Below are 25,668 nucleotides of genomic sequence, written 5' to 3' on the forward strand. Positions count from 1 at the left end.
CCCCGGAGCTCCAGTTCCATCATTTCGCTATCGAAACCCCACTCGGAGATCAGCCCACCCCGCTAGTGCGCAGGGTTCTAAAGCGCGATTCGCTGGAGCGTGGGATGCATACTCGTTACATAAGTCAGCCTTCAATCAAGAATAGGAAACAGTTGATAGAAAAGCGCCATTTCCGAAGTTAAGTTCTGGAAATTTGTTAGTAGTGGCTTTTCGGGGAGTAACATGGCGCACTAAAAGAAAAAATTTTTCATGGGCCTCGGACCACCTTTAGCGAGAATGTTGGTCATTTTCTCTGGGATCATACGACTGGAGATTCTTTTGGATCGCGATGCATTATCTGATGGCAAACTTATTTCGACGACAATCTGATGCATCCGATAAGTCTGCCGAAAATACCACGAAGCAACGCAACTTATAGATATCATGAAGTGAAGATACCTATACTATACATACATTTTCCCCGGGGGATGTGGATCAAGGCCTAAGGACAAGGGTAGGACTTGTCATCGATCAAGCCTTTCTAGTCCGCATTGGCAATGAGCTGGGCAGCTGCGCAGACCCACTCCTCCAAGACTTTTACAATCCCTTGCTTCGGACTCCAAGACTCGGACGAAAGCTTGAAAGTGGCGGTTTCTATTGAGGGAAAATAGAACCATAGAAATGCATGGATTTAATTGCTGGGGCGGAAAACGTTTCCTTGCCTTCCTGTTTACGCAGGAAACTTGTTTCCAGACCACCTTCCTTGCCAATTGAAAATCAAAATCCTTTTGACATGCCGAAGGTGGCATCGTTTGATCAGTTGATTATCTGATCCGCCATTTCGAAGGCTGGAAAACTTTCTTTTTTCGAAAAGCCGTCGGCCCCCATCATCTATCACATTCTGCAAATTGTATTCACGAGACGGCGCTCCGACGTTGCCTCAAGTTGCAGAAGCCATGTCGAGGCTGGGAAGTGGATCCTTGTAGACTACATACCGCTGCATGAAATCGCTAAAGCTTGAGTTCCAACGACAATTGAGGAAAAAATTCACGAGTGGGATGTCATCGACCCGTGGCCAACGTAGGCCAGGTCGCGAGGTAAAGTCGGCGGATTGATCCGATACTTCAAATTCCTCTTGGAGAGTGGCTTCCTCCCATGAAACAATAATAATCTTATCAGATCATTCAGTTACTCCTCAGCTATCTTTCCTTCCTTCCATACTATCACCAACATCCTCTGTAATTATCGTGTGCTTGAGGCAAATTTTGCAACGCAACGCGTTAACATCTCAGGATGAAGTCGTTCGTGGCGGCCTCCTTGCTCTCTCTTCTCCCCTCAGTATTCTCCAAAACTGTTACATATGACTTCAATGTAACATATACAACAGCGAACCCGGACAAGCAATTCGAGCGTCGTGTAATTGGTATCAATGGAAAATGGCCAATTCCTACAATCGAAATTGAGAAAGGCGATAGATTAGTCGTCAATCTCATCAACGGTTTGCCAGATGTTGAAACAAGTCTTCATTGGCACGGTCTGTTCCAGAATGGAACAAACTCTATGGACGGACCTGGGAAAGTTACGCAGTGCGCACTTGCTCCCGGTCAAAAAATGACTTATAACTTCACAGTAAGTTCGGCGAGAAAACCGGGACAGCTCGCGCGCATCTCGGGGTTTATGAATATAAGCTTCCGTGGCAAAACAGAAGAATGTCCTAACTTGAAGTTCTTAGATCAACCAACCAGGAACATATTGGTATCACTCACATATCAAAGGCCAATACCCTGATGGTATCCGCGCGCCCTTAATAGTACGCGATCCAAAGGGCCCATACTCCAAAAAGTACGACGAGGAAGTTGTGATTTCGCTCAGCGACTGGTATCACGATGAGAACCCACCACTTCTGGCGAAGTTCTTGTCCGTCGGAAATCCAACAGGTGCAGAGCCAGTACCTAATTCTGCGCTTATGAACGAAACGCAAGGAATGCCATTCCATGTTAAACCTGGAAGGACTTATATGGTTCGCGTGGTGAATATGGCCGCATTTGCAGCGCAATACTTCTGGATCGAAGGCCATAAAATGAGAATCATTGAAGTCGATGGCGAATACACTGAGGAAGCTGAAGCGGAAATGATTTACCTCACTGCGGCGCAAAGAGTTTCCTTCCTTTTGACCACTAGGAACGAAACTACTCAGAATTTCGCCATTGTTGGAAGTATGGACGAGGTTAGTACCATAACAATTGTATTAAAACTTACATGGCACTCGGAATATTGACGTGTGTTCTAGGATCTCTTCGATCAAATCCCCGACGGTCTAAACCCTAACGTTACTGGTCATCTCATCTACAGTGCTGCGAGACCGCTCCCAGAACCTGCATTCGTTGATGCGTTCGAGCCGTTTGATGATTTCACCTTGGTTCCACTTGATGGCGAGGATCTTTGGGAAGAACCCACATATTCGTTTGCCCTTGAGGTTATGATGGACAATCTTGGAGACGGCGCAAACTACGCATTCTTCAATGGAATCACTTACGTCGCCCCCAAGGTTCCCACCCTTTACACTGCGCTCAACGCTGGAAATCTCAGCTTGACACCGGAAATCTACGGCCGCGATACAAACCCAATTGTCTTTAAGCATCACGACGTCGTCGAGTTGATTATTAACAACAACGACCCTGGAAAGCATCCATTCCATCTTCACGGTCATACGTTCCAGCTTGCCTATCGTAGTGATGATGACGCTGGTTTCTTCAATGCTTCTGATGAATCTATCGAATTCGCCAAAAAGCCGATGCGAAGAGATACAGTCTTGGTCAACCCAGGTGGTAACGTCGTTCTGCGCTTCCGCGCTGATAACCCCGGCGTTTGGCTGTTTCATTGTCACATTGAGTGGCATATTGAATCCGGTCTCATTGCCACATTCATCGAGGCTCCAGATGTTTTGCAAAATACACAAACGATCCCGGAAGACCACTTGGCCATTTGCAGAGAACAGAATCTTCCAGTGGTCGGAAATGCTGCAGCAAATGCGGAAAACTACTTGGACCTCACCGGGCAAAATTTGAGCCCAGCTCCACTACCAGCAGGGTGAGTATTCTTCTTAAATCCGAGGGAGTCTAGAAACGAGGCTAACACACATTCATGATGCAGATTCACCGCCCGTGGTATCGTAGCCTTGGTCTTCAGCGTTATTGCCGCCTTTATTGGTATCGCTGTCATTGCATTATACGGCAGCCAAGAACTCAAGCAGAAGAAGGCTTGATCTTTTGTCGATTTCTAGTTGCTGCCTTTCTTGCGCAACGAGTTTTTGATTTTTCGTTTTTGTTTTCCCGTAATCATAGTGCTAGCATAGCCTGTTGTATATATCGTAATACTGAAGCACAAGCCACGAGAGCTCGTCTTGACTCGTCATTGAGAAAGTCTGAAAGATCGCATTCATAGATTTGTGTCGTCATATCCGCTGAAATATTCTTACATGTATATCGTACACCACCTTTGTACATTTTGGAATCCTTCAAATTCCTCTGACCTCCCTTCCTAGTTTCTCTAGGGCTTCTTCATATATCTGCACGGCCTTATCGTTGAGTTCCAGCGCACTTTCCTTATTGATACCATCAGAATTGCTTCTTCGGACCTTCCCGATGCCTGTCCACCACCATCTTGCCTCGCTATCCTCCACCAAACTCCATGTGATACCTCTGTTACCCGCCCGAGCGGTTCGCCCGACACGGTGTATATAATCCTTTTCGTTTCTTGGCGAATCGTAGTTGATAACCAACTGCGCATTGGGAAGGTCAACACCTCTCGCCATCAAATCCGTGGATATCAATATATCAATAGTTGAAGCCTTAAACTTTGTCGTATTGGCTGATATTTCCTTTTTCCGTTTGTCAGAAGTAGATACTGCAATACTCCAGCCCTTTTGGCTGCTTCCCGTTCGCTTCTTGCCGAGTTTCTTGGCAAAGAGTAATTCGAGAAGTCTCGCAAGACGGGATGCTGACTCGTTTGATTTTGTGAAAACCAAGATACCAGATTTTGTCTTGTTATCAGAGAGGAGTTTCGCTAATACCAGTGGCTTTTGCGTCGGATTGGTGACAGGATAGTAGTGTTCTTCGAGAGTTGAAGGTAAGGAATTAAGTTCCCTTAATCCCTTGTCGGCTGTTTCTTGATCCTCGCCATCGTTATCAGATCCATCCATTGATATCCCTTGGCCACCGATATCGTCCACGGCTATTAATTGCGGCCGCCTAAGTTTTAATCCTGCGAGTCTGCCGACATCCCTGGTCATAGTAGCCGACAAAACTACTTTCCTTACGGTGTCGGCTGCCCGCTTAGGAAGTCGTAGGCCTATTGATGTGATATCGAAGCCAACTTGTTCATCCTTCATTGAGAACGGTTTTTGTAATTCATCCCCAACGATTTCTACCCAATCCTGAAAACTTTGACTCAGTAACCTGTCTGCTTCGTCGACTACTAACCATTGGAGGTGCCGAAGTGTAAACTGCGGATTGTTACGAATGTGTTCGACCAGCCTACCCGGCGTTGCTATCAGGATATCGGCACCAGTACTTCCAACATCGTTGGCTATGATATGATCCTTTTCAACCTCAAATGGGCGAGTACCAATCGCAGTGCTGATTTTCAGAGATGTTCCAGCGGCAAGTGAGTGTGCTGTCCGCTGGACTTGCGTGGCTAGCTCGTGTGTGGGGACAATAATTAAGGCGTAAGTATGTGGTACTATCCGATGGAGCAGGCTCGCGAGGATGGGAAGTAGGTATGACAACGTTTTCCCTGAACCGGTAGCAGCTGAAACGAGAAGATCTGATCTGGGAGTCGAGGGTGGTAGGCGATCATCTGGCAGCAGAAGAGGTAAAAGTGCTGACTGGACCGGGAATGTATTTGCAAACCCTAGTTTCTCTAAGCGGGATAGAAGGAGGCCCGGTATATTAAAGGACTCGAATAGTGGCCTTTGGCTCGTCGGTACTGTCGTAGGCTGAGAAAGATAGGATGGAAGAGCAGAGTTCGGGTCCACCTTTTGGACTGGTGCCTGAGCTGGTTGGGGCAGCGGATGGAGCCCTTGCAATGGCTCCTCTGGAACAGCTTCTTTGGCCACGATCTTTGGGCCGGAACTTAGAACTTCGGCCCTATACTTATCGAACTTGGAGAGAATTGACGAGTGCCCGGTTGACAGATCTTCGTCCTTCCTCTTTTTCTTCTTGTCTTTCTTTGAACTTGGCTTTTCGACCAAACTAGCCGCTACATTTTTTAGAGCCACTGACTCGCCAACCTCCATCCTATCATTTGCGACTTCTGCCACATTCTCCTCCGTCGTGGAATCGGTTTCAGTCACATTCGCGAGCGATGCAAATTTCGCCTCTAACTTGTCAGAGCTTCCTAGCCGTTCATTGTCGTTTTCCTTGAGTTTAGATTTGTCCTTTTTCGATTTCTCGGGCTTTGAGTCGGCGGGTATCCCAATATTGGACTCCGATGCCTCTGGATCTCTCTTTCGTTTTTTCGACATGTCGTAGGTACGCTTGAAGGTGGATGTTGTAGATGAAGTTCTGTCGCAAAATTTCGGCGCTGAAGACCATAGCGAAGCGAGGTCTTGGCTAGGTCTTGGCTGAGATAGAGCCCATAACAACGCCAAACTTGCGACTTGTCCAGACCAATATCATAGTCTCATATCTAGAAGGGTCGGTGGTCTGAGGTTCGCCTCAGGTACCGCAGCTATATCGTCGCCAAGATGTCCTACAATATAGCGTATGTTCTTTCCTCAATTGGATACCCACAAGTACTCGAGTATGCTAACAGTTGTCGGAATTAGGATGGTTTCGGATTTCTTCTTTCCCCAGCCTGGGGGTGTCGAAAGTCATATCTATCAGGTCTCTAGTGTTCGTTACTCTTATAACTCGCATACGTCTACAGAACTCGGACTGAAAGATTTCATGGCTAGAAATTGGTTGACCGAGGGCACAAAGTAGTTATTATTACTCATTCATATGGAGACCGCACGGGAGTCCGATACCTTGCGAATGGCATCAAAGTTTACTATGTCCCATTTTGGGTCGTCTATCGAGAGTCCACGCTGCCAACAGTATTCTCTTTCTTCCCAATACTACGCCAGATTGTTCTTCGAGAACGGATCGATATTGTTCATGGGCACGGCAGTTTATCCGCCTTTTGTCAAGAAGGTCTGTTACATGCCAAGACTATGGGGTTGAAGACTTGTTTTACGGATCACAGCTTGTTTGGGTTCGCGGATGCTGCTAGTATTCTCACAAATAAGCTGCTGAAGTTTACATTGAGTGATGTAGACCATGTTATTTGTGTTTCTCATACCTGGTAAGACACATTCTGGGAGACGGGAAGGGTAGGCACCAGTTGCTAACTACTCGATAGTAAGGAAAACACTGTTCTCAGAGCTGCATTGGACCCTTTCACCGTGTCAGCAATCCCGAATGCCTTGGTGTCTAAAGACTTCAGGCCAGCCGACTCCCCTCCACCGACTTCCACGATTACAATCGTTGTGATATCTCGCTTGTTCCCAAATAAAGGCTGTGATTTACTCGTCGCCACAATTCCACGCATCTGCGCCCAACACAAAAACGTCAGGTTTATCATCGGTGGTTCGGGGCCTAAGGCCATTGACTTGGAGCAGATGATTGAGAAAAATGTCTTGCAAGACCGGGTTGAAATGCTCGGGCCCATCCGGCATGAGGATGTTCGGAACGTCATGATAAGGGGCCAAATATATCTACACGCCTCATTAACTGAAGCTTTCGGCACAGTTATCGTTGAAGCAGCTTCCTGTGGTCTCTATGTTGTGTGCACCCAGGTCGGCGGCATTCCAGAGGTGTTACCGAGCGAGATGACTGTTTTTGCAAAACCGGAGGAAGATGACCTAGTTGCGGCGACATCGAGGGCAATTCATGCTATCAAATCGGGGGCAGTTCGGCCAGAAATGTTTCACGACCAAATCAGGCAAATGTACTCCTGGACCGACGTTGCAGAGCGAACCGAAAAAGTCTACAATGGGATCATGAGATTCCGAAGCTCACGCCTTATTGATAGGCTTAAACGTTACTATGGATGTGGAGTCTGGGCGGGAAAGCTGTTTGTTCTCTGTGCGGTAATCGACTACCTCCTAATGATGTTCCTGGAATTTTGGTGGCCGAGACGGAACATAGATGTTGCGAGGGACTGGCCTAGAAAACGAGTAGCCCGAAAAGAGAGCCCTTCGCAAACCGACGCCGAGGGCCCAGAAGAAAGAAATGGCTGGGTTTCGGATATGCAAGACCAGGAGTAATGCCGCGACGCCCTGCTAGACGAGGGCCCCGTGGCCTTCGCATAACAACCACAGCTCTCAGCAGCTAAAACGATACTTGAGGAACCCTGGCGTTCCTCCGCCTATCGGCACTAGAGCGTCTACCTTGTCCAACATGTGGCACGTGCGTACCACTTCGTCTCAGGCCTGAAGCTGGAGCTAACAAGGCCAACAAAGGCTAACAAAGCCATGGCTCGGTAGCGCACGTCGCTTCAACCGCACCGTTCTCCACGGCCTAGTCATCCGTGCTTGTCTCGACAACAGCCACTCTCATCCACCATCCGACGACGGAGTAACCCCAAGAGTACATCGACCCTCGAGGCCACGGTTCCATCTGAACACGTTTCATGGTTCGAGGGGTCAAGGCTAATGCTTTGCGACATTGAAAACCGCTCCAAGCTCGCCTCTGGTTGTCATAACACCAGAAGTCTATGTATCCGAAGCTCTTTGCAAATATGTTTCGCCGGGGCCAGTCGTATCATACAAATTATCGGGCCCGAAAGAGGGCACCTTCATATAGACAACTATTCAATTCATTGCCAAAAGAAGAACCGCAAGTTTTACTAGCTCAAGAAGAATCTATACTACACATTCAAACCATTGCATCTATATCTACGGTTACAACTCACATCGCAAGTTTGTCTTACCAATCCATATCTTTAAAGATCTTTCATTCATTCATTCTCTAAAGTCATGGGCTCGGGGAATCTTCCAGGGAGTTCAAACGAGCCCGAAGGATATGGATTTCAGCATGAACTAGATGATTACATCAATAGTTTCGCTGAGGAAGACCAGCTTGGTCTATTCTTCGATGATACTTACTACAACAGCTTCGGAGAAACTGGAGGTTCCCCTCCCTCTCAGTTATCTAACGAATGCACTCAGTCTTTCTTCAATGTTCCAGATTGCGCCATCGACCCGCAGTTGAGGGCCGGGCCAGATATGCCTGCTGAAAACCCTCATATCCCTCCGTCTACTCCATCAACCAACATCGTAGCTTCTCCCGGGCTCCTTCACCCTCGCCGCCCTCAGGGCAATGTACATCTATTACCAAAAGCTCCCGCGCTTTGCTCTTCCCCGAGAAAGCTTCGTAGAAAGTCCAAAAAGGACGAGAGTACTCATAATCATAACTCCGAGGCAAAGTATCCACTTTACGATCGCAGGTTGTATGAATTGGCAAGACACCATAGTAAACCTTTTAACTGCCACTCGGGCTCACAAAGTTATGGCGCAAGATATAACGGTATACCCGATGTTGGAGATTTCTCCAACGAGAGTTCTACACCCCCAGAGATCAGTCAAGCCGCGATCGACGAGTTCCTGGCATCTCTAGACTCAGCCTTATTTGACTGCAGTATAGGAGATATCATGATGCCAGACGTTCCTGATACTGCTCAACCTGGGATGCAACAAACACCAACCGACCCGCCTGTACCTGTACTTAGTCAGCAGGACTACGTTCTACGCATGCTCGCACCCTCCGCGCCCCTTATTCAACCTTCAGAGAAACGAAAGCGCGGTAGGCCAAAGAAAGGCGAAGTAGGTGAATCGTATCAAGAAGAAACCACCCCGATTGAACAAAATCTCTCTTACTTTCGGGGACCAAACCAGCCTTTCATGCAACCGACGAGTTTTCCGGGTCCATCAAATGCCTCGAGGCCACGTATCTATGCACCACAATGCATTCCTCCAACCCCTATTGCACCTTCCCTTCCAGTTCCGAGTTCCTCGAGATCCACTCCACACCCTGGATCCGAAGCAAGTGACGAAAACTCTAGAGTCCTAGCCAAACGTCGAAGGACCGAAACTCGGAATCCGCATCGATCAATGTCTAAAAAGGAACAAGCATACCTTGAAATGGGTGATAAAGTCAAACTATACGATCAAACAAACATTCACGAATTGCTTTACTTTCCATCGATCAAGCCAGGGCGTACTCAGTGCTTTTGGATTCAAAGACATCCATACGCGAACACCAGGGTCTATGAGGACCACTATAGAACTTGGTGTCGATACCGTCACTGCAAGGGCGTCGAAACAACAGAGTTAATCCGCACTGCGACAGGAGAGATGCGAGAAAAGAACTACAAACATCCAAGAACGATAATTGCCGGAAATTACCAAGTCGCCGTGGATTGGGAATACGTTGTCGACGAGATTGCTACATTCAAGAGCGACCCTCACGGCCAGTGCGCGTACGATAGGCGCAACGTTTTTGACACAATAGAGTGTTTTTTCCATCTCAGGTGTTTCGAGCAGCTTGTTGATTTTCCACATGTAGTCAGGACACAGTTGGTCCAAGTCGACCACCGAGTCTTGCATCAAGATAAGAGCTGTAATAGTATCACCAAGAGAAAGAACAAGGGTGGGACGAACGCTGCAGAGATCGAATGGTACCTGAAAGATGATGCGGAACAATGGATGAAGAGGACCCAACTAGATTGGCACTTTAACCCTCCTCCCGGAAGCGACGAGAGTCTGGAGAAAGTATTGCTCAATGGAAAGAAACAATACAACGAGAAGAAGGGGAGTAAGTATATGTTTCAGCCTGGCAGCGAATTTGGAAGTCCAGATCCTTCAGAACTTTGAGGACTATTGCGTCGGTCGGAACGTTGGAAGCGGGATGCCCGGGGTTGTGTTAGATCTCTTTATGATACGACGATTTACCAACTCAGGATAGAGGTTTAGATACGCGGGCGCATAAAATACTGGGTATACGGCTAGATGCCATCTGCATTTGGATGGAGTTGTGGTTTTTGATAAATTTATAAAGCGTTTCTTGGTGTTTAGGGTGACTTTGTATGCAGTCGCTGTCTTATATTCGTACTAGGTAGCACACAATAATTCCAGATTGTTACAATCTCGAAATAGTATTCACACTGTTGACCAGGGTCCCTTGGATCCAAATTAATCCCCGAATCCGCAACTGCAATTTCAGGGGTCAGATCTGGCGACGAAATAGCAGGCATCCTGTTTTTACCAACTAATCTTGAATGCGAGAATATCAACGGCATTTCCCAACATCTCGCGGTCTTGATGCACTAGAACGCATCAGCTTCTGGATTTTCTGTTGGATTCTGATCAAATTTGAGGCATGGCATTATTCACCTTTTGAACGCAGAACCTGGGCCCGCCAGGTCGTGAGAAACACTTGTAGTGTCCACAAGTCGTATTAGAAACTATGCATCTATGACTCCGTTCATGGTAGATAGTATGCCTCGTGCATGTTCGATATAATATCTAGTAGCTTGGGCATGATATCCCGAGACCATAGAGCGGGTACCCATTTATTGATTATCTCCTGCCTCAAAGTCCCCCAGCCTTCCAGGACTTGATTTATACACACCCCTCGTGAAAGCTTCCCACTGACGTTGCCTTTGCTATAGAATACTATTTCACTTTTGAAATTATAGCCTACAGCGGCCCAGACGTGTAGCTTGAAGACTTCATCCTTGGGATTACGCCTGTGCTATATATAGTCAGGATTATACCTCTCTCTAGGCCGCCGCCAGAGTCATACTCTGTCCTCCGCCCCAAAACCAAAGTGAGTTCCGTCGCTGAACCTGACCCGCCGCTGGTCCTCTGGCAGACGTCGCTGGTAAGTTGCCTTATTCAGGTATGAAGCCTTGCGGGCTACATACACATATATAGTAATTTATTCTGGCCATAGCACGTACAATAGTCCGCCTGTAAACCTGAACATCTAATTCGTCCATACTTCCTTCGTGGGTCATAACTCTGGCGTCCCACCCATCCTGCACAATTAAATCACGCTGAGACTCTATTAATTCGTCTGAAATTAGACGTTTGCGGCCTCTAGTCTCTATGAGTGGGCGCCTGCCTGACGTTGTGGTGTTTGATAGTAGTATGAATAACTGCGGGGCTAGGTTTATAGAATTGAGTGAGCTAGCGTTCAGTGCAACGCAATTTATTTGTACCGCAGAAGGCACGTATAGCACGTATATTAGCTTTGATAGGAGTAGTGAGGTGAGGTCGCCTCAATGGCCCTCTACGGGGGGTTCGAGATGTGGATACCATACCTGGCCGTCGGTATATGAGGTTGAAGTGGATTCGGGGGTAGGGTTTTTTGTCAACCGTCAGGCTTCGGTGATTCTTGAGGTTGGAGATTTTAATCGAAGACTCATTTTCTAACAGGTTATGAGCCTGCGAGCGCAATCAAAAAAAAGAAATACCTTTTATACAAAATCAATTACTTTATTTTAACCGAAGTCATCTCTCGATTGATTTTGTATACAAGATGGTTCTTTTTTCTGATTGATCTTGCGGGCTCGTGACCTGTTGGAAAACGGGGGTTCTCTCTTTGATTAATAGACTAAACACGTGATGCGTTCGAAGAATGATTTCCAACACGCCCCAACACGTTGGTATCGACGTCGACTCATGCCATACACATCGAGAAAGTTCTTCCAGCCCAAAGTAAATACAACAACTAATAGATTGTATACTTTATGAAAGAAACGCGTTCACGTCGTGTCTGTTTACTATTGTCAATACTAGTGGAATCTTTCATTTGAGTGCTAGCTGTTTTTATTTCCACACATGAGCGACTAGAATTGTATTTAGACACCAGAACTTTAACGAATATTACGTTACGATCTCGAGGCACGAAGTTTGTAGCTTTCATATCCTCGAAAAAGTTATTTTCCATCTTTATTCCTCATAGTCAGTTCTGCAAATTCTATACCTTCCTTCCCATATCAAAGTTGCTCAGCCTTAAACCCCAAGACTAGGGCAATATTATAATGCTTGGAGTGGATTTTACGAAAGAAACATAGGCCCGAGGCCTATATCTCCCTGAATTCGAAAAGAACTACCCAGCTGCCACTCTCACAATGGTCTGCGAATACACTCTTTTCAATTTCCCAGGATGCGGTTGCATCGCTCTCGTTCCTCTCCAATTCTGCCCAGACCACCTAGATCCAGATCCAGCCAACATATGCTATGCAGAAGGAATAAGGAACGTCAAAAACCCCGCCCGTATAACCATGCTTTTCGGTGGCCCCGCAAACCCCATACCTCTACATACATACCAGAAGATGTGTAAACTCTACAAAAACCCCCTCCTGGCAAAGGATCCCAAACTCTCCGATCCGAGCCAACAAAAAACCTACGAGTTAATTGCCGGCAAGATGATAAAAATGCAGAAACAAACCGTAGACTGGCACGACGGAGGCAAAGTAAGAGCCGGATTCCACACAAAATTGACACGATATCATGTCATATACCCCAGTTGTGGTAACATGCGGATTCAAAGACCAGCGGACGAAACGTTTTGGCCATTCGCGGAGGGAAATTGCTTCGAGCATTCAGACAGCTTTATAGGAGACAAGGCGGCAAATAAGTGGACGTTCGCACCACGTCCTCAGTTGGAGCACTTTGATGAGCCTTTCGAAAATAAGTTCAATGCGGTCATTGCGGTAAGGTTCCTCAAATTGCTTGACGAAGGTGATAGACTCCACCGACTAACTTATGATTTACCCGGATGTTATCCGGAGCCCTATGACCCTACTGGGAAGACATACAAGCCTGCACCCGACGAGGATAAAGAAAATAAAAGAAATGGGAGTGATAGCAGTGATTCGTCAGAATCCAACGCGAGCACGGTAGCTGGGGGACGGCGTGAGAAGGAAACAAAGAAAAAGGAAGGGAAAAGGGAATCCGAACATAAAGACCTAGATAACTCGTCTGACGACGACGACAGCGAGGAAAATGCAAGCGAATATGAAGGTTCAGAGGCTGAGAATAGCGGCGAGGAAGTAGATCCAACAGGCAAAGACAAAGCTAAGGATGATTCAACAAAGAAGAAGAAAAATGACCCTAAGAAGAAGCCCGAGGGGGGTAAGCCGGATCATGAAGTAGCAACTACGAATACACCTATTACAACTACTACCGCTCCTGACACCACTAAAGAACCAAAGAGAAAACCTGCAATCAAACGAAAACCAAAGAAGGATGATGACGGCACATGGAAAGAATCGGGGGAAGATGATGACGATGATGAAGCCGAGGAAGGAGTCAAAAAGCCTGCTAACAAGAAGAAAGTCTCCTTCAAGGAGAAAGAAAATTCGAAGGAAACAAAAAAAACTGGAGGAACAGATGAAGGTAAGCCTACAGAGCCGCCAAAATCAACGGATACAAACCTCACGGTAGAGACTGCGACCAAAGAAGATCCAAAGGGAGACAAGAAGTCCGAGGTGGCTACTAATAAGAAGACGGAAAATAAAGTAACAGGTGAGGATTTAAAGAAGAAAGGGATGACATCAGACCGTGAGAGTGATGAGTCCGATGAGCCTGATAAAGAGGATGGAACACTTGACGACGAAGACAGCGAATTCACCGAACCCGCCCCGAAGAAAAAATCCAATAAGGAAACAGCAACCACAGGAAGGAAGCCGACGGCCGAGGAGGGGAAGCTAAAGCCAAGTCCCACAGGCAAAAAGACTTCCGCTGACAAAACTGGTAAAAGAGACAAACCAGACTCAAACAGCGAGGACGATCTATCCGAAATGTTCACAGAGATGAGTCCAAAGAGACCAACAACTCGACGAAGACCAAAGAGAGGCAAAGGGGAGCCAAAATTTCCTGGACTACGTAGGGCCGTAACATCCCAACTTGACGAAGTTGGGTCCGGGCTGAGGCTCTATCGAGCTCTGGCTCGCTCCGACGAATCAGCTTTGTTGACAACAGAGGAAATGGAACAATTGAACTTCCTTGCCACAAACCAAACACTTGAAGAAATATTCGATGGGTGGGCACAGACGCAAGTACGAGATGATAATTTTGCCGAATAAGTTTTGGAGGTGGGCACTAGGTTATATATCCTCTTAGGTGAAGTTTGGACAAAGAGTTTATTTGAACGACCATTCCGCAGAAACGGGTTCGGTCTAAATTGCACTGGCAAGCTACTGAAAAATACGGCATCTAAACCATGCACGGAGGAGATCAATCATGTATACGCATGTAGAAATAGAAATGATCTTGAAGTTCAATTGACATATGCAGGTAGTCTGAAGCAAATAGGTAATTCTCTTCTACCACGTTAGTGAAAGTTTTCGACATATATACGCAATAGTCTCGGCTCCAGAGACATATACCCATGCAAATGCCGAAAGTATCTTGAAATTTTCATACTTTATTTCGTTATGTATATTATAGACACTTGGAACTTAGGAACTCGACTCCGGCTCCTTTTCTTCAGTAATTGTTCTACCAGGAGGTTGAATATCCCAAACGCTCCCATTATGTACTCGGTAGATGATGATGCGCAGGAACCCCGATGCTAGATAGTTAGAATATTATTTGTTGAACGGGTGTTAGAGCCTTCAGAATTTCGGACTTGATCTCTGAGAAAGGCAATCCGGCGCGCAGTCTTTCTACAAGGGCCCGCATGTCACCGTCCACAGAAACCTCTCTCGACCTCGACGGATATGGCAGTATATATTGGGTGAGCAGGCGACTATTGTGGCGAAAAGCATTTCGATAGACGCCCACATTTTTCTAGAAAGTCGAAAATGGGCATGTACGAGTCCTTGGACCATACGGATGATACAGATGGCGAGGAGGAAGAAACTGAGTGAGAATAGGGCGATCAAACGTATTCGCCTATGTATAAAATACATGTCTGTCAGTTATTAACATTAAACACTGCTACTGAGAAAAAACGATTATTAAAAGTAATCACACCTCTCCCAAGGAGCTTTCGCCATAAACAACAATGGAAACGGCAATGCCAATAACATAGCATCCGTCACCATGTTCCCAACTTTATATGTAATCAACCATTTATTCGCCTGTACGCATGGTCCCGGGTCGGGGTATAACTGCCACCATCGATGAAATGGTATGCATTCTGCCAGAACTACTACGTTGGATGCCAGCTATGTTGCGGCTATGATGGTGACGTAAGTTATCGTTATGGGTTTATCGTAGGGGAGTTTACGGATTATGCGCCAGAGGAAGTCGAAGATTACGAATTTTAGGGACCAGAAGCTGTATTTATGCGAGAGATGTTAGTCGATATATAAAACTGGATTTATGGAAATTATTGGGGTTGACGTACGCTCCGACTGGCATTATACGACTGGGGACATTTAATTTTACTTTCAACCTCTAGATGGTGCATCTGTGTAGGCGTGAAATCGTGCTCATGGTTTTGGAATTCTCCTGCCCTTAATGCTATACCAATCAAAAAAAAAATCCCGTTAGAATCCAGAAGTCTTCCGATGAAAGTTTCAAATTTATATATCTTCTTAACTAAGGACTTGGGTAATTTGCGAACTTACCAAAACTCGCCCCCCATATCATAATATAACTACTAAACACCATCCGCACAATAATATGCGCCAAAGCAATCACACTCCATGTATCCCCCGCATTCCAACGTTCTTTATGCCATAATCGGAGACCGATTTCTTAAAGATAAGATTAATATTCTTATGGTGGTACAAATGAATAAAGAGGTTCGGTTGAATGTCTTTTTCGCACTATATTAGCGGCCGGGATTGGTTTTGAGGGGAAACACGGTGTTTGAGCCCGATGATCTGCAGTGTGGGATACTGGATTTATAGGAGGGGGGAGTTCTTCTACTCGTTTTCCTTGCGGTGATGGGGTTGTAATCTTCACTTATTTTGTAATTGCGAATGTGTGATTCCGGAATGTACGTCTTCGGGGATTATATCTTCGTTATTATCATCCTCATTGATATTTGTTTATGATATCAGCTACCTAAGCGGGCCATAATTGATAGGCAAAAGATAGTATTCTATAGCAAAAGATATTTCTGTCGCTCAATTGATAAATACAAGAAACTCAATGTACATATATGTACAATCCAACTTTTTGTGAACGGACCGTACACTACAAATTGACCATCCAAAGCATCGCAGAGGTGGCGATCTGTCAAAATAATACCCTTTTCGCAAAAACTTTTTCGCATGAAATTCGGACGGAAAAACGTGAATGATATCAATTTCTTAGATCTTCAGAGCCGAAACTTCACCATTTGGCGCATGCTTGGTGAGTGGTGTCCCAGGTCTGCTGGACAGGAACTGTTATGAAAAAGTCCACATTAGCATCAGAAAATACAATATATGATAGAGGAGAGTTACTTACGCCACTAGCCGCACTAAGGAGAGCAATCAAACTGGCCTGTACCACATCTTCATGGATACCAACCCCCAAACCGCCTCTTCCTTCACTGACTTGACACCTCTTCCAGCCTTCGATGGGGAACACTCAATATATGCCACGGCCTTGACGTTGGTACCAGCGCTCAACGCATGTTCTTTATAATCCGTAACATCAAGTTCGATGCCAAGCACCCTTAACGCATTCGCCATACTCGAGATGGCACCGTTTCCCACACCCTTGATTGGTCTTTCAATCCCATCCAGGGCTACTATTCCTTCAAAATGTCTTTTCGGCTGTTCCTCGACAGGCTTGCCACTACCGTTGGTTACCACACCTGGGGGAGGCCTCCCCCGGCTAGCGGCTCTATCTGTTTTGATGTCATAATCAATGAGGGTAAATCTTGGGTTGTTCTTGAGGTAGTAAGAATCCTCGAAGAGCTTGACGATTTCTGTAGGTTGTAGTTCTCTGTTGACTGCCTCTGTGTGCTTTTGTACAATCTTTGAGAATGCGATTTGTAGACCTCTTGGGAGGTCGAGATGCATGTGTTGAAGGATGACCCATGCGGCACCACCCTTTCCACTTTGGCTGTTGACACGAATAACAGCCTCGTAGGTTCGGCCGATGTCTTGAGGGTCGAGAGGGAGGTAAGGAATGACCCATGGGTCATTATATTCGGCGTTGTTGTCGTCCCGAAGTTTGAATCCCTTTTTGATGGCATCTTGGTGACTGCCGGAAAAAGCGCAAACAACGAGTTGACCGCCGTATGGTTGGCGGGGGTGAACAGGGATCTTGTTGCAGTCTTCAACGATCTCGATGGTCTTGTTGATGTCGGAGAAGTCGACGTTGGGCGAGACACCTTGGGTGTAGAGGTTCAATGCCAGGGTAACGAGGTCGACGTTACCGGTTCTCTCGCCGTTACCGAAGAGACAACCTTCGACTCTCTCCGCGCCGGCCATTTGGGCTAATTCGGAGGCGGCGACGGCACAGCCTCTGTCGTTGTGGGGGTGGAGAGAGACGCAGATTTTTTCTCTCTCTGTGATGTTACGGCAGAAGTATTCGATCTGATCTGCGTAGACATTGGGGGTGGACATTTCTACTGTTGCTGGGAGGTTGAAAATGATAGGATTCTCAACAGATGGTTCCCAAACCTCCTTGATCGCATTGCAGAATTCAACTACAAACTCTGGTGAGGTATCCGAGAAGGTTTCAGGACTGAACTCGAACTGCCATCTGGTCGCTCTAACCTTCGGATCCGGCGAGTCTTTAGTTATCGATCGTGCAAACTTAGTACACTTGAGAGCGAGGGCCAAAGTTTCTTCTTGAGACATTCCAAAGATGATGCGACGGAAACACTGGCTTGTGGCGAGGTAGAGATGGAGAATGGCATTTTTGGCGCCATAGAGGGATTCGACTGTTCGTTTGATCAAGTCTTCACGACATGGCGAGAGAACTTGAATCGAAACATCGTCTGGGACGGCACCGGGAGTTTCGATGATTTTCCGTGTGAAGTCGAAGTCGACTTGGGAAGCCGATGGGAAGGAAACTTCGATTTCTTTGTAGCCTAAGGCGATCAAGTGCTCGAAGTATCGCCATTTTTGCTCACCGTTCTAATAATAGAACAAATTTAGTTAGAAAGGTAATAACAATTGCAGTTTATAGGAAGGGTAGAGCGAACCATCGGATCGGGGAGAGACTGGTTTCCATCTCTGAGATCTGTGGCCAGCCATCTGGGGGCCTTTGTGATAGTCTTGCTGGGCCATTGTCTATCCGGAAGATCAACCGGCTTGAATGGTTTGTATTTAACGGACGGGTCCTTGAGCCTGTAATAACAATCATTAAACCCCCATTAGCTATATCTTATAACTTGAATATGGAGTTTGAAGCTTCGACTCACATTGGCATTTTGGCGGGTTGTATGAGCCGAAGCTACCCACACTGCACTGTCCCACTATTCCAGCAAAACGGATATCCGACAGAAAACGGCCTACCAAAAGTCGGCAGGTGGAAATTGAACAGCTACCCTGTCCCGAAAAAAGAAGGAAAACGTGGTATGTAAAATATGCAGGAACAACTGATAATCTAACAAGCAAGTAGTTTGGACAAAAGCGCAATTGGAAGTCGTCCGATGGTGGCGATGGACCTTGATGTTGATGTTAATGGAAGGAGGTGAAAGAATCGACAACCGAAGCGACTGCTGGATACAAATACAGCCAACAGCTTTTAACTTCAAAGCAAAGTATATCGCACCAACGGAAAAGACTTCCTGTTTAATTATGACTCAGACAGGCACTTCCGACAGAAAACGTACAAACCCCGACGACTGAAATCTCTTCTTTCGATGATTCAAATTTCTTTTCGAGAATCAGAAGAAATTTGTTTAGCCGGGCCTTTGCTAGCACTAGCGTCCAGCGGCAAGCACGCACATATTGTTTGCGTCGAAGCAGCAGAAGACGTTGGATTGGCTGCTGAATTTGCGCCAATAACCGAACCCCTTCCCAGCAATATTCTTACTGCAAAAAAATTGAAAATTTTGCCCCACCAAAGTATTAACTGGGCAAAAGTGGGCCAGGGTCACTTCGGACGATACAAGGGAAATGTGCCCCGCATTTGAAGCTGTCAGGAACCATTGCACCATCACCACCGGTGCCGTGTCTACCATAGGTATGCCATGCATACGGTTAGCTATTTGAGACTCTCAAAACTTCATGACGAAGTAGATTTTTGATTTCTACGTCTGAGCATTCTCCTCCGAACGCTTCCATGTGTATCCACGGCTCTCCATTCCTCGGTTTCCCGGGCCCGTTGCAAATAACCGGCTCTAAATCTCAAGGTACGGTTAGTGAAGGATCAAGGTCCGAACCATTAGTTGCAGGGGCTTTGATTGGTTGAGAAATAACACAACTACAACACACTTGATGTATACAGTTCCCATTCACGTAAATTATTGATTCCAGAGTATACGTATGCGTCATCTTATTATTAAGAACACCGTTATTGGTTTTGGGGGTAGAGAAAGTTTCAATTCGATGGATATGAGGAACTAAACTAAGGTTATCTTACATGTCTAAAGTAATACATATAGTAATAACCGGTTCGGGGAGATTTCAATCGTTAGAAGAGAGTGGGGTGAGGGGGTGAATTTGCAAGATGGAGCAAAGTGGGTCAAAGCTAAAATGTTGACCTTGTTGGCGTAAAACAAGTGGGACAATTGCGTCAAAAATATGTAGGATCTGAATAGGGCATTAAAGAAGATAAACCCGCAGTAACGCAACATTCTTTAAGTGACCTACATATCATTTGGTAAGCAGAAACAGCAGATTGTTCCGGCCATGCACTTTTAGGATGTGTTAGATCCTTGAGGCAATGGCCCAGTAGTAAAAATCAGGTAAGTTGCAATATGCAATGCAGAAAAAAAAAGCAAGCAGAGAAGATAGGCTATGCATGCCAAGTTAGTCCGTATGGTTGCGAAATAGAGCTGTCCGAGAGGAAAAAACTAACCGAACTTAAGCTCAATATAGTCAATCATTATTCAGTGAGGATGCTGAAAGTTCTCATCATTCTCGTCGTTCTCATTCGTATCGGTTGAGTTGTAGATAGAAAATTCCCCTTGGGAACCAGATCGTCTGAAGGCGTTTGGTGGAGGACTCTCAGTCGTCCCTCTAGGTTGGCTAGCCTGACGCTGTGGCGGTGCGTTATACAAACGTGTTCCGGTAAAGATTCCAAAACCGGGGTTAGGAGGACCACGTTGGGCAGCATTAGCAGCAGCGAAATCGGCTCCCTGTTGGTTTCCAACTGCATTTGTCTGAGTATGATGAAATCCCATACCGGCTTCAGGTAGTCCGACCGGTACCTTAACAAGAGTACGGATAAGTTGGCCAGTAGGGTCGATCGCATAACGGAGAGACGTCATACGTCTTTGCAGTTCTAGACCCAAAGAAGCATGGGTTGGAAGATGTGGAGTCGAGTATCGCCGAACACCATTAGGTCCGAATGGGTTTCCAGGGACAGTCGATTGTTGCAATTGACGAGCGGCCTGTTCGTATTGGTCGTAGAGTTGGAAGTTACGGAGAGTTTGAGTCAATCGTTGAAAGCTATTGTCAGCACGCTGCTTGGGGACGTGGGGTTGGCCTGGTAGGCCTGGTGGGCCTGGGATAAATTGTGGGCCTGGTGGATTATTTGCGGCGTGGCGCATAGGAACCGTATCGTCAAGTCCAGATGGGTTGTACGGCAACCCATGCGGGAACTCCGTTGTCATCGCAGATCGTGGGATAACATATGGAGGACCTAGTTGGGCGACTTGTGGTGGACCTGGGATGACTTGTGGTGGAGCCATGGGGTAGCCTTGGTATTGAACATGATGCTCTGGGCCTCGGACCTCCATCCCAGGAATACTTTGCAAAGTATTATAAGATTCAAGGCTCCTAGCATCCCCTTGGCCAAAGAGAGACATGCGAGGAGTGCTCCTCGTTGGACGGATCTCCGAAATGGGCGCATTAGCATATCCACCGTTGAAAGGTTCTTGAGCCGTGAAAGCACGTCGGTCTTGAATGACCGGGATTGGAGGGCGAGTGTCAGTGTTGGCAGAAGATGGACCCGGTGCACTCTCATTGTTAGCATTGCCCGTGATCCTGCGGTTGAAGGGGACGTTCGGCATGGTGGCAATACGTCCACCATGGCGAAACCCAATATCAAATTCATGGGCATTAGTGTGAACTTTAGCTCGGAAGGATGGGCTGGATAGATTCTGCGGGACGAGACACTCCGCCTTGACGACAAGGAGGGTCGCAGGATATGGTTCTCCAAGTTGGGGTGTCTGATATGACAAGATTGGTGTATGACAGAACAAAACCGGAGTTCCATTGGCCGCCAATTGCGGGTTAGAGAACTACTCCGACCCACGGATGGCAATAACCTGGTTTTGACATGGATCATCCAAAACCATAGTCGTTCCTTCAAATCCCTCGCCGTTTCCGGGGAAATAGAAGGACCAAAGAGCCTCTTGCTCATACATCTTAGCAGCGAGTTTGGAGAAAATTTCAACAATCTCCAAGAGGTCCATGAATGGCTCCACTTGACGGAATTCAAGCTTGGTCCTGTCTTCTCCTAGCATTGGGCGGAGGAGTTTATAGATCTCATCCGCCGTCAGCTTGATGCGAAGCTCTAACATGTGATCCCACCATGGCTGATATGTTAATTGTGTAAATCGGTGAGCGCGCCAAGTCAGAGCCACGGTGCGCTGATACTTATAAGCTATTGTGCAATTGTGACGAAGTTATATTAGTTTGTATATCTCAACAACGTATAAATCTCAAGACAAGGAACAGGAATGACTTACCGGGATCACTAAAGGGGGTATGCTCAAGTGAAAACAAGCCGGAAAGATTATCATCGTAGCCCTGCCAAATCCACCCAGTACCGAGGCAGATATCGAACAAAATTCTCTTAAGAAACCCGGAGACGAGCAAGCACTTAGTCTCCTTGTTTTGCAAAAGATTCTTTAAAACCTCGCGAGATCCACCACACATCCCAAGAAGATACTCATGCATCTCTGGAGAGAGTTCCTCAGCACCAGGGGCAGAAAAGAACTGTTTAGAGAAACGACGGATCTCACGTAGGTTCATCTCAAGCTCATCACGAATCTGAGCAAACTCCATCTTGACATGATCGCGAGGAGGTTTGGGAGGCATCTGCCCAGTAGCCGGATAGAAAGGAGGATATTGACGACGACCGTATAAAGCGAGAGGATCTTTGTCAAAAGAGAGGTTTGGACGGATAACATGCCAGAAATCGTCGAATCTCTTATCGAAGATGTTCTTGAATAAGTCTCTCTCTGCTTTGACTGCCTCGTCGGGCCTCTTGTTATTGGTAAGAACCTTAACTGTTGCGCGTCCGACTTTTTCTGCCAATTCGATGGCATCTTGTTGTTCCTTTGCGGCAACTTGAAGCATAGTGGAGAAAAGGGCAGCTTGTTGAGCATTGGTCAATTGATCCCATTGATCAGTTTGAGCTCCATGCTATCAACCGGAATATTGTTAGCCAGAAATTCCCCAAAGAATCTTGATGTAGTACAGTAGACCTTCTGCACCGTGTAACGTTACTCACCGCCAAAGCCCCAACATCAACATTCCTCAAAGCTCCGACCGTAGCTGCATCCTTTTCAAGAACACGTTTAAGCAGTTCTACTTTATTGTCCAGCTCACTCAATGGTTGTTTAGTCTCAACCTTTGTTGGAATATTTTCGCCACGTCGCAGGACTGACTTTCCAAGCAAGTTGCAAGGAATTTGTGAGCCTAGACTTGGTGATAATGCGATTGGCAATGTACGCGTCTGGGCTGGACGACGATGTTGCTCAGACTCCTGGTCGCTGAGCTGACCGTGGTGAGAAGAGCGGCCTTCGAGTTGTTGGACCATCTCCTCGCGAAGACGCTTGAACTCCTCTTCAAGGCGTGCTTCTGTATTAAGTTTTCGGTTAGCTTGGGTTTTTCCCTTTTGCTCAAGGTAAAATTAAAACAGCAGGAAGATATCATTGTATATCAAAACTTGACTCGCAAGGTAAACGATGGGGAGTTAATGCATAAATCTCGTGTCAAAGCTCCAAAGAAGCATCCCGAAAGCCATGCGACGCGACAAGATATACTCACGTTGCGAAGGGCTCGGAGTATGAACTCGTGGAGTCCTAGGACTTTCAGACCAAGACTCCATATCTCGAGGGTATGGAGTATAAACAAATAGCCTAGCCATCTGGAAAGAAGTTTGAAAGGGCAGAGATTGGATGAAAGAATGCGGGGAGATGTAGATGATATCGGTGAAGAAAAAAGGAGATGAAAAGGTGTAGACGATGTGAAGGACAAAGGAGATGGGAAGGAAGCAGCTGCAGAATAGAATGAAAGGAAAAAGAAAAAATCCAGGGTAATTAAATAGACAGTTATGGGGTCGGGGATTGAAAGTGGGGCGTTCAGGTGGGGTTTCCATGCCCTATTGGCGTAGACGGCTGAGATGCGGATTGTAGAGCATCAATCGTCTACTGATATAGAGATAACCGCCCTTGAGGGACAGGGACCTTCCACGAGGCAGAGACGGGATGAGGGTTTCATAAAAAGTAATTTATATATAAGACGAAATATTGTCTCATTCGCGGACGAAATAATAACTTACCAAAATTGGCGGAATCTGTCTGAGCCTTGTCGGCAATTTCCTTCAATTGAATGTATTCCTCCAAGGGGACCGGAATCACAGGCATATTCTCCGGTCCGTTGTCTCCTGGAAGCTCTTCATAGGTAGATCGAACAGGAGTAACTAGATCTCGGACCGGGAGTTTACCTTTATCTACCTGAGATGGTCCTCCCTCATCAACTGGAGCCGCCTCGTTAGCATGATCGGGCATTGGAATATCATCCAAAGGACGACGTTCCTCTTCCTCTTCTTCATTCTCTTGCACCGACTGCGTAGGTTTAATAGAACTATTGGAATCCGGAAGCCCAGCCGCCACAGTCCCCGGCGTAGACCCTCTACAATCCGGGTCAACATAAAATTTAATTGGTTGTTTATGAAGTTGATCGCCGACCCAAGCGTCAACGGGGCCTTCGGGTTTTGGTTCAGTTGGTGAGACGTCTGATGGGCCACGACCGCTTGGTTGCCATGTGCTGGTGTACATTTTTGCTTGTCTGAATCTGGGGTCCAGGTGTGGAGGGAGGCTGCGGAGGTCTCTTGTGCGGAGTTTGAATTCGGGAAGTTTGCGACCTGTGGGTGTGGTTGGAGCGGCGGGGGCGGGGGCGGGTTTGTTAGAGGCTCGCGCGGCACGCTGGTGTGATGGAGAATATGCATTAGTATTTGCCAAATCCTGATATCCATAGAAGGATTGATGAAGCCAATGACAATAGGAAGTTGAACTGTGAATCCAACCCAAGAACATACCTTATTCAAAACATTTTGAAGCCCATTCTTGATAGCATCCACGGTAGCAGGGATTTTTTGACCTTCGATTCTATTTCTATTAAATTCCGTATAAGAGCTGATATCATCTGATATTCTATCCGATGAAACATCCTTATCCTCTTCAGTGACCCAGGGCCCGAACTCTTCGTTGTTTTGACGAGAAGTCTGTTTAAAGAGATGTTAGATAAAATCACCACTTTCAATACAAACCCGAAGAGTTCAAAACATACTGTGTGATGAAACTGTTGTTCTGGCTCCTCTGCAGTTGGTTCTGATTCCCCTACAGACGGCTTTGGTTCCTCCGCAGCTGCAAGCCAACGAGTTGTATCAGCCATCATGACAACATCACCATCTTCATAGAATACAGTGTCTTCATCAGATGGCAATGGTGATGCAACGGCTAGTTGATGCAGCTCTTCTGGTTCCAGAGGCCAAGTACCAGGCAACTGAAACTTGGAGTCAAGAGGTTTGAAACGAAAGGCATTGGTTACTGCTGTGCATGCCCGTGCCACAGCTGGAACGATATCGACCACGAAAGGGACGATGGTGTAGTTAAAAACTAAATCGAGCATTGTGATGAGGATAGTAGTCTGCTGGTGAAGTAACACCTGTCTTTCTAGACAAATGTGAAGCTATAATGAAATAGCAATGGGAAGGTTAAGAAAAGCGATGAAGAGAAGGGAAGGAGGAGGAGAGAGGAGTATTATAACGAGTAGCCAGTGAATTTATACCCGAGGGGTGGGGAGTGCTGAGCGAGGGTTCAACCATCACAAACCCTTTGGGTCAACTAACCCTCCCCAACTCTTTAAGATAGAATTCTGGAATATTCGTCACATGACCTAACTTCAAATTCCAAAAGCAGGGAGGTATGGACTTGTACCGATTGTAGGTATCATTTTCATTGAAAATTACTTAATATATCTCGATGATCGGCTCGATGATGTCTGGAGAATGAACTTCTTCGAGATGGGTTGTTTTTGTGGTATCATGTTTGAAAATATCCTCTTTGGGAAATTATATATCTATACTAAACCTAATTTGGAAAGATTGTCATTTGACAAAACCTCGCGCGACATCCAGTCCCAAAGCCAAGCTAAAATTCTCCATGTGAACTTACAGGGACAGTTCTACCCTTTTACGCATCTTATCCCAATGGCCTCGTACATGATGGACTCGAGGTTATAATTATGCGAAAATATCCTTGAAAATCAATGTGATACGAAATTCCCCAGACTCGTGTAACGTTACATCAAGGAACCTATAGACGGCTATAAGCT

The 25,668-nt window shown here is 46.3% G+C and overlaps 7 protein-coding genes across 7 annotated transcripts; 3 read left to right on the forward strand and 4 right to left on the reverse strand.

The window, feature by feature from the left end:
- Positions 1–1,272: 1,272 nt before the first annotated feature.
- DFL_001546 (uncharacterized protein) lies at positions 1,273–3,244 on the forward strand (the record flags this gene model as incomplete). Its single annotated transcript, XM_067630180.1, has 4 exons — positions 1,273–1,608; positions 1,712–2,206; positions 2,270–3,069; positions 3,133–3,244. The coding sequence occupies 4 exons, from the start codon at positions 1,273–1,275 to the stop codon at positions 3,242–3,244; spliced, it is 1,743 nt and encodes a 580-aa protein (XP_067492849.1).
- A 252-nt stretch (positions 3,245–3,496) lies between these two features.
- DFL_001547 (uncharacterized protein) lies at positions 3,497–5,503 on the reverse strand (the record flags this gene model as incomplete). Its single annotated transcript, XM_067630181.1, has 1 exon — positions 3,497–5,503. The coding sequence occupies one exon, from the start codon at positions 5,501–5,503 to the stop codon at positions 3,497–3,499; it is 2,007 nt and encodes a 668-aa protein (XP_067492850.1).
- A 222-nt stretch (positions 5,504–5,725) lies between these two features.
- Positions 5,726–9,895, forward strand: DFL_001548 (uncharacterized protein; the record flags this gene model as incomplete). Its single annotated transcript, XM_067630182.1, has 7 exons — positions 5,726–5,742; positions 5,807–5,873; positions 5,936–6,324; positions 6,382–7,284; positions 7,343–7,430; positions 7,508–7,739; positions 8,022–9,895. 7 exons carry the CDS (start codon positions 5,726–5,728, stop codon positions 9,893–9,895), a joined length of 3,570 nt encoding a protein of 1,189 aa, XP_067492851.1.
- Positions 9,896–12,312: 2,417 nt separating this feature from the next.
- Positions 12,313–14,118, forward strand: DFL_001549 (uncharacterized protein; the record flags this gene model as incomplete). Its single annotated transcript, XM_067630183.1, has 1 exon — positions 12,313–14,118. The coding sequence occupies one exon, from the start codon at positions 12,313–12,315 to the stop codon at positions 14,116–14,118; it is 1,806 nt and encodes a 601-aa protein (XP_067492852.1).
- A 2,181-nt stretch (positions 14,119–16,299) lies between these two features.
- DFL_001550 (uncharacterized protein) lies at positions 16,300–18,358 on the reverse strand (the record flags this gene model as incomplete). Its single annotated transcript, XM_067630185.1, has 5 exons — positions 16,300–16,374; positions 16,439–16,451; positions 16,502–18,063; positions 18,132–18,276; positions 18,351–18,358. 5 exons carry the CDS (start codon positions 18,356–18,358, stop codon positions 16,300–16,302), a joined length of 1,803 nt encoding a protein of 600 aa, XP_067492853.1.
- Positions 18,359–19,985: 1,627 nt separating this feature from the next.
- Positions 19,986–21,110, reverse strand: DFL_001551 (uncharacterized protein; the record flags this gene model as incomplete). The annotated part of the gene is made up of 1 exon (XM_067630186.1): positions 19,986–21,110. One exon carries the CDS (start codon positions 21,108–21,110, stop codon positions 19,986–19,988), a length of 1,125 nt encoding a protein of 374 aa, XP_067492854.1.
- A 231-nt stretch (positions 21,111–21,341) lies between these two features.
- Positions 21,342–24,963, reverse strand: DFL_001552 (uncharacterized protein; the record flags this gene model as incomplete). The annotated part of the gene is made up of 6 exons (XM_067630187.1): positions 21,342–21,706; positions 21,792–22,470; positions 22,559–22,908; positions 23,612–24,257; positions 24,371–24,556; positions 24,622–24,963. 6 exons carry the CDS (start codon positions 24,961–24,963, stop codon positions 21,342–21,344), a joined length of 2,568 nt encoding a protein of 855 aa, XP_067492855.1.
- Positions 24,964–25,668: the final 705 nt, after the last annotated feature.

The sequence above is a fragment of the Arthrobotrys flagrans genome (assembly GCF_004000055.1).
Source record: "Arthrobotrys flagrans strain CBS H-5679 chromosome Unknown unitig_3, whole genome shotgun sequence".
NCBI classification, from domain to species: domain Eukaryota; kingdom Fungi; phylum Ascomycota; class Orbiliomycetes; order Orbiliales; family Orbiliaceae; genus Arthrobotrys; species Arthrobotrys flagrans.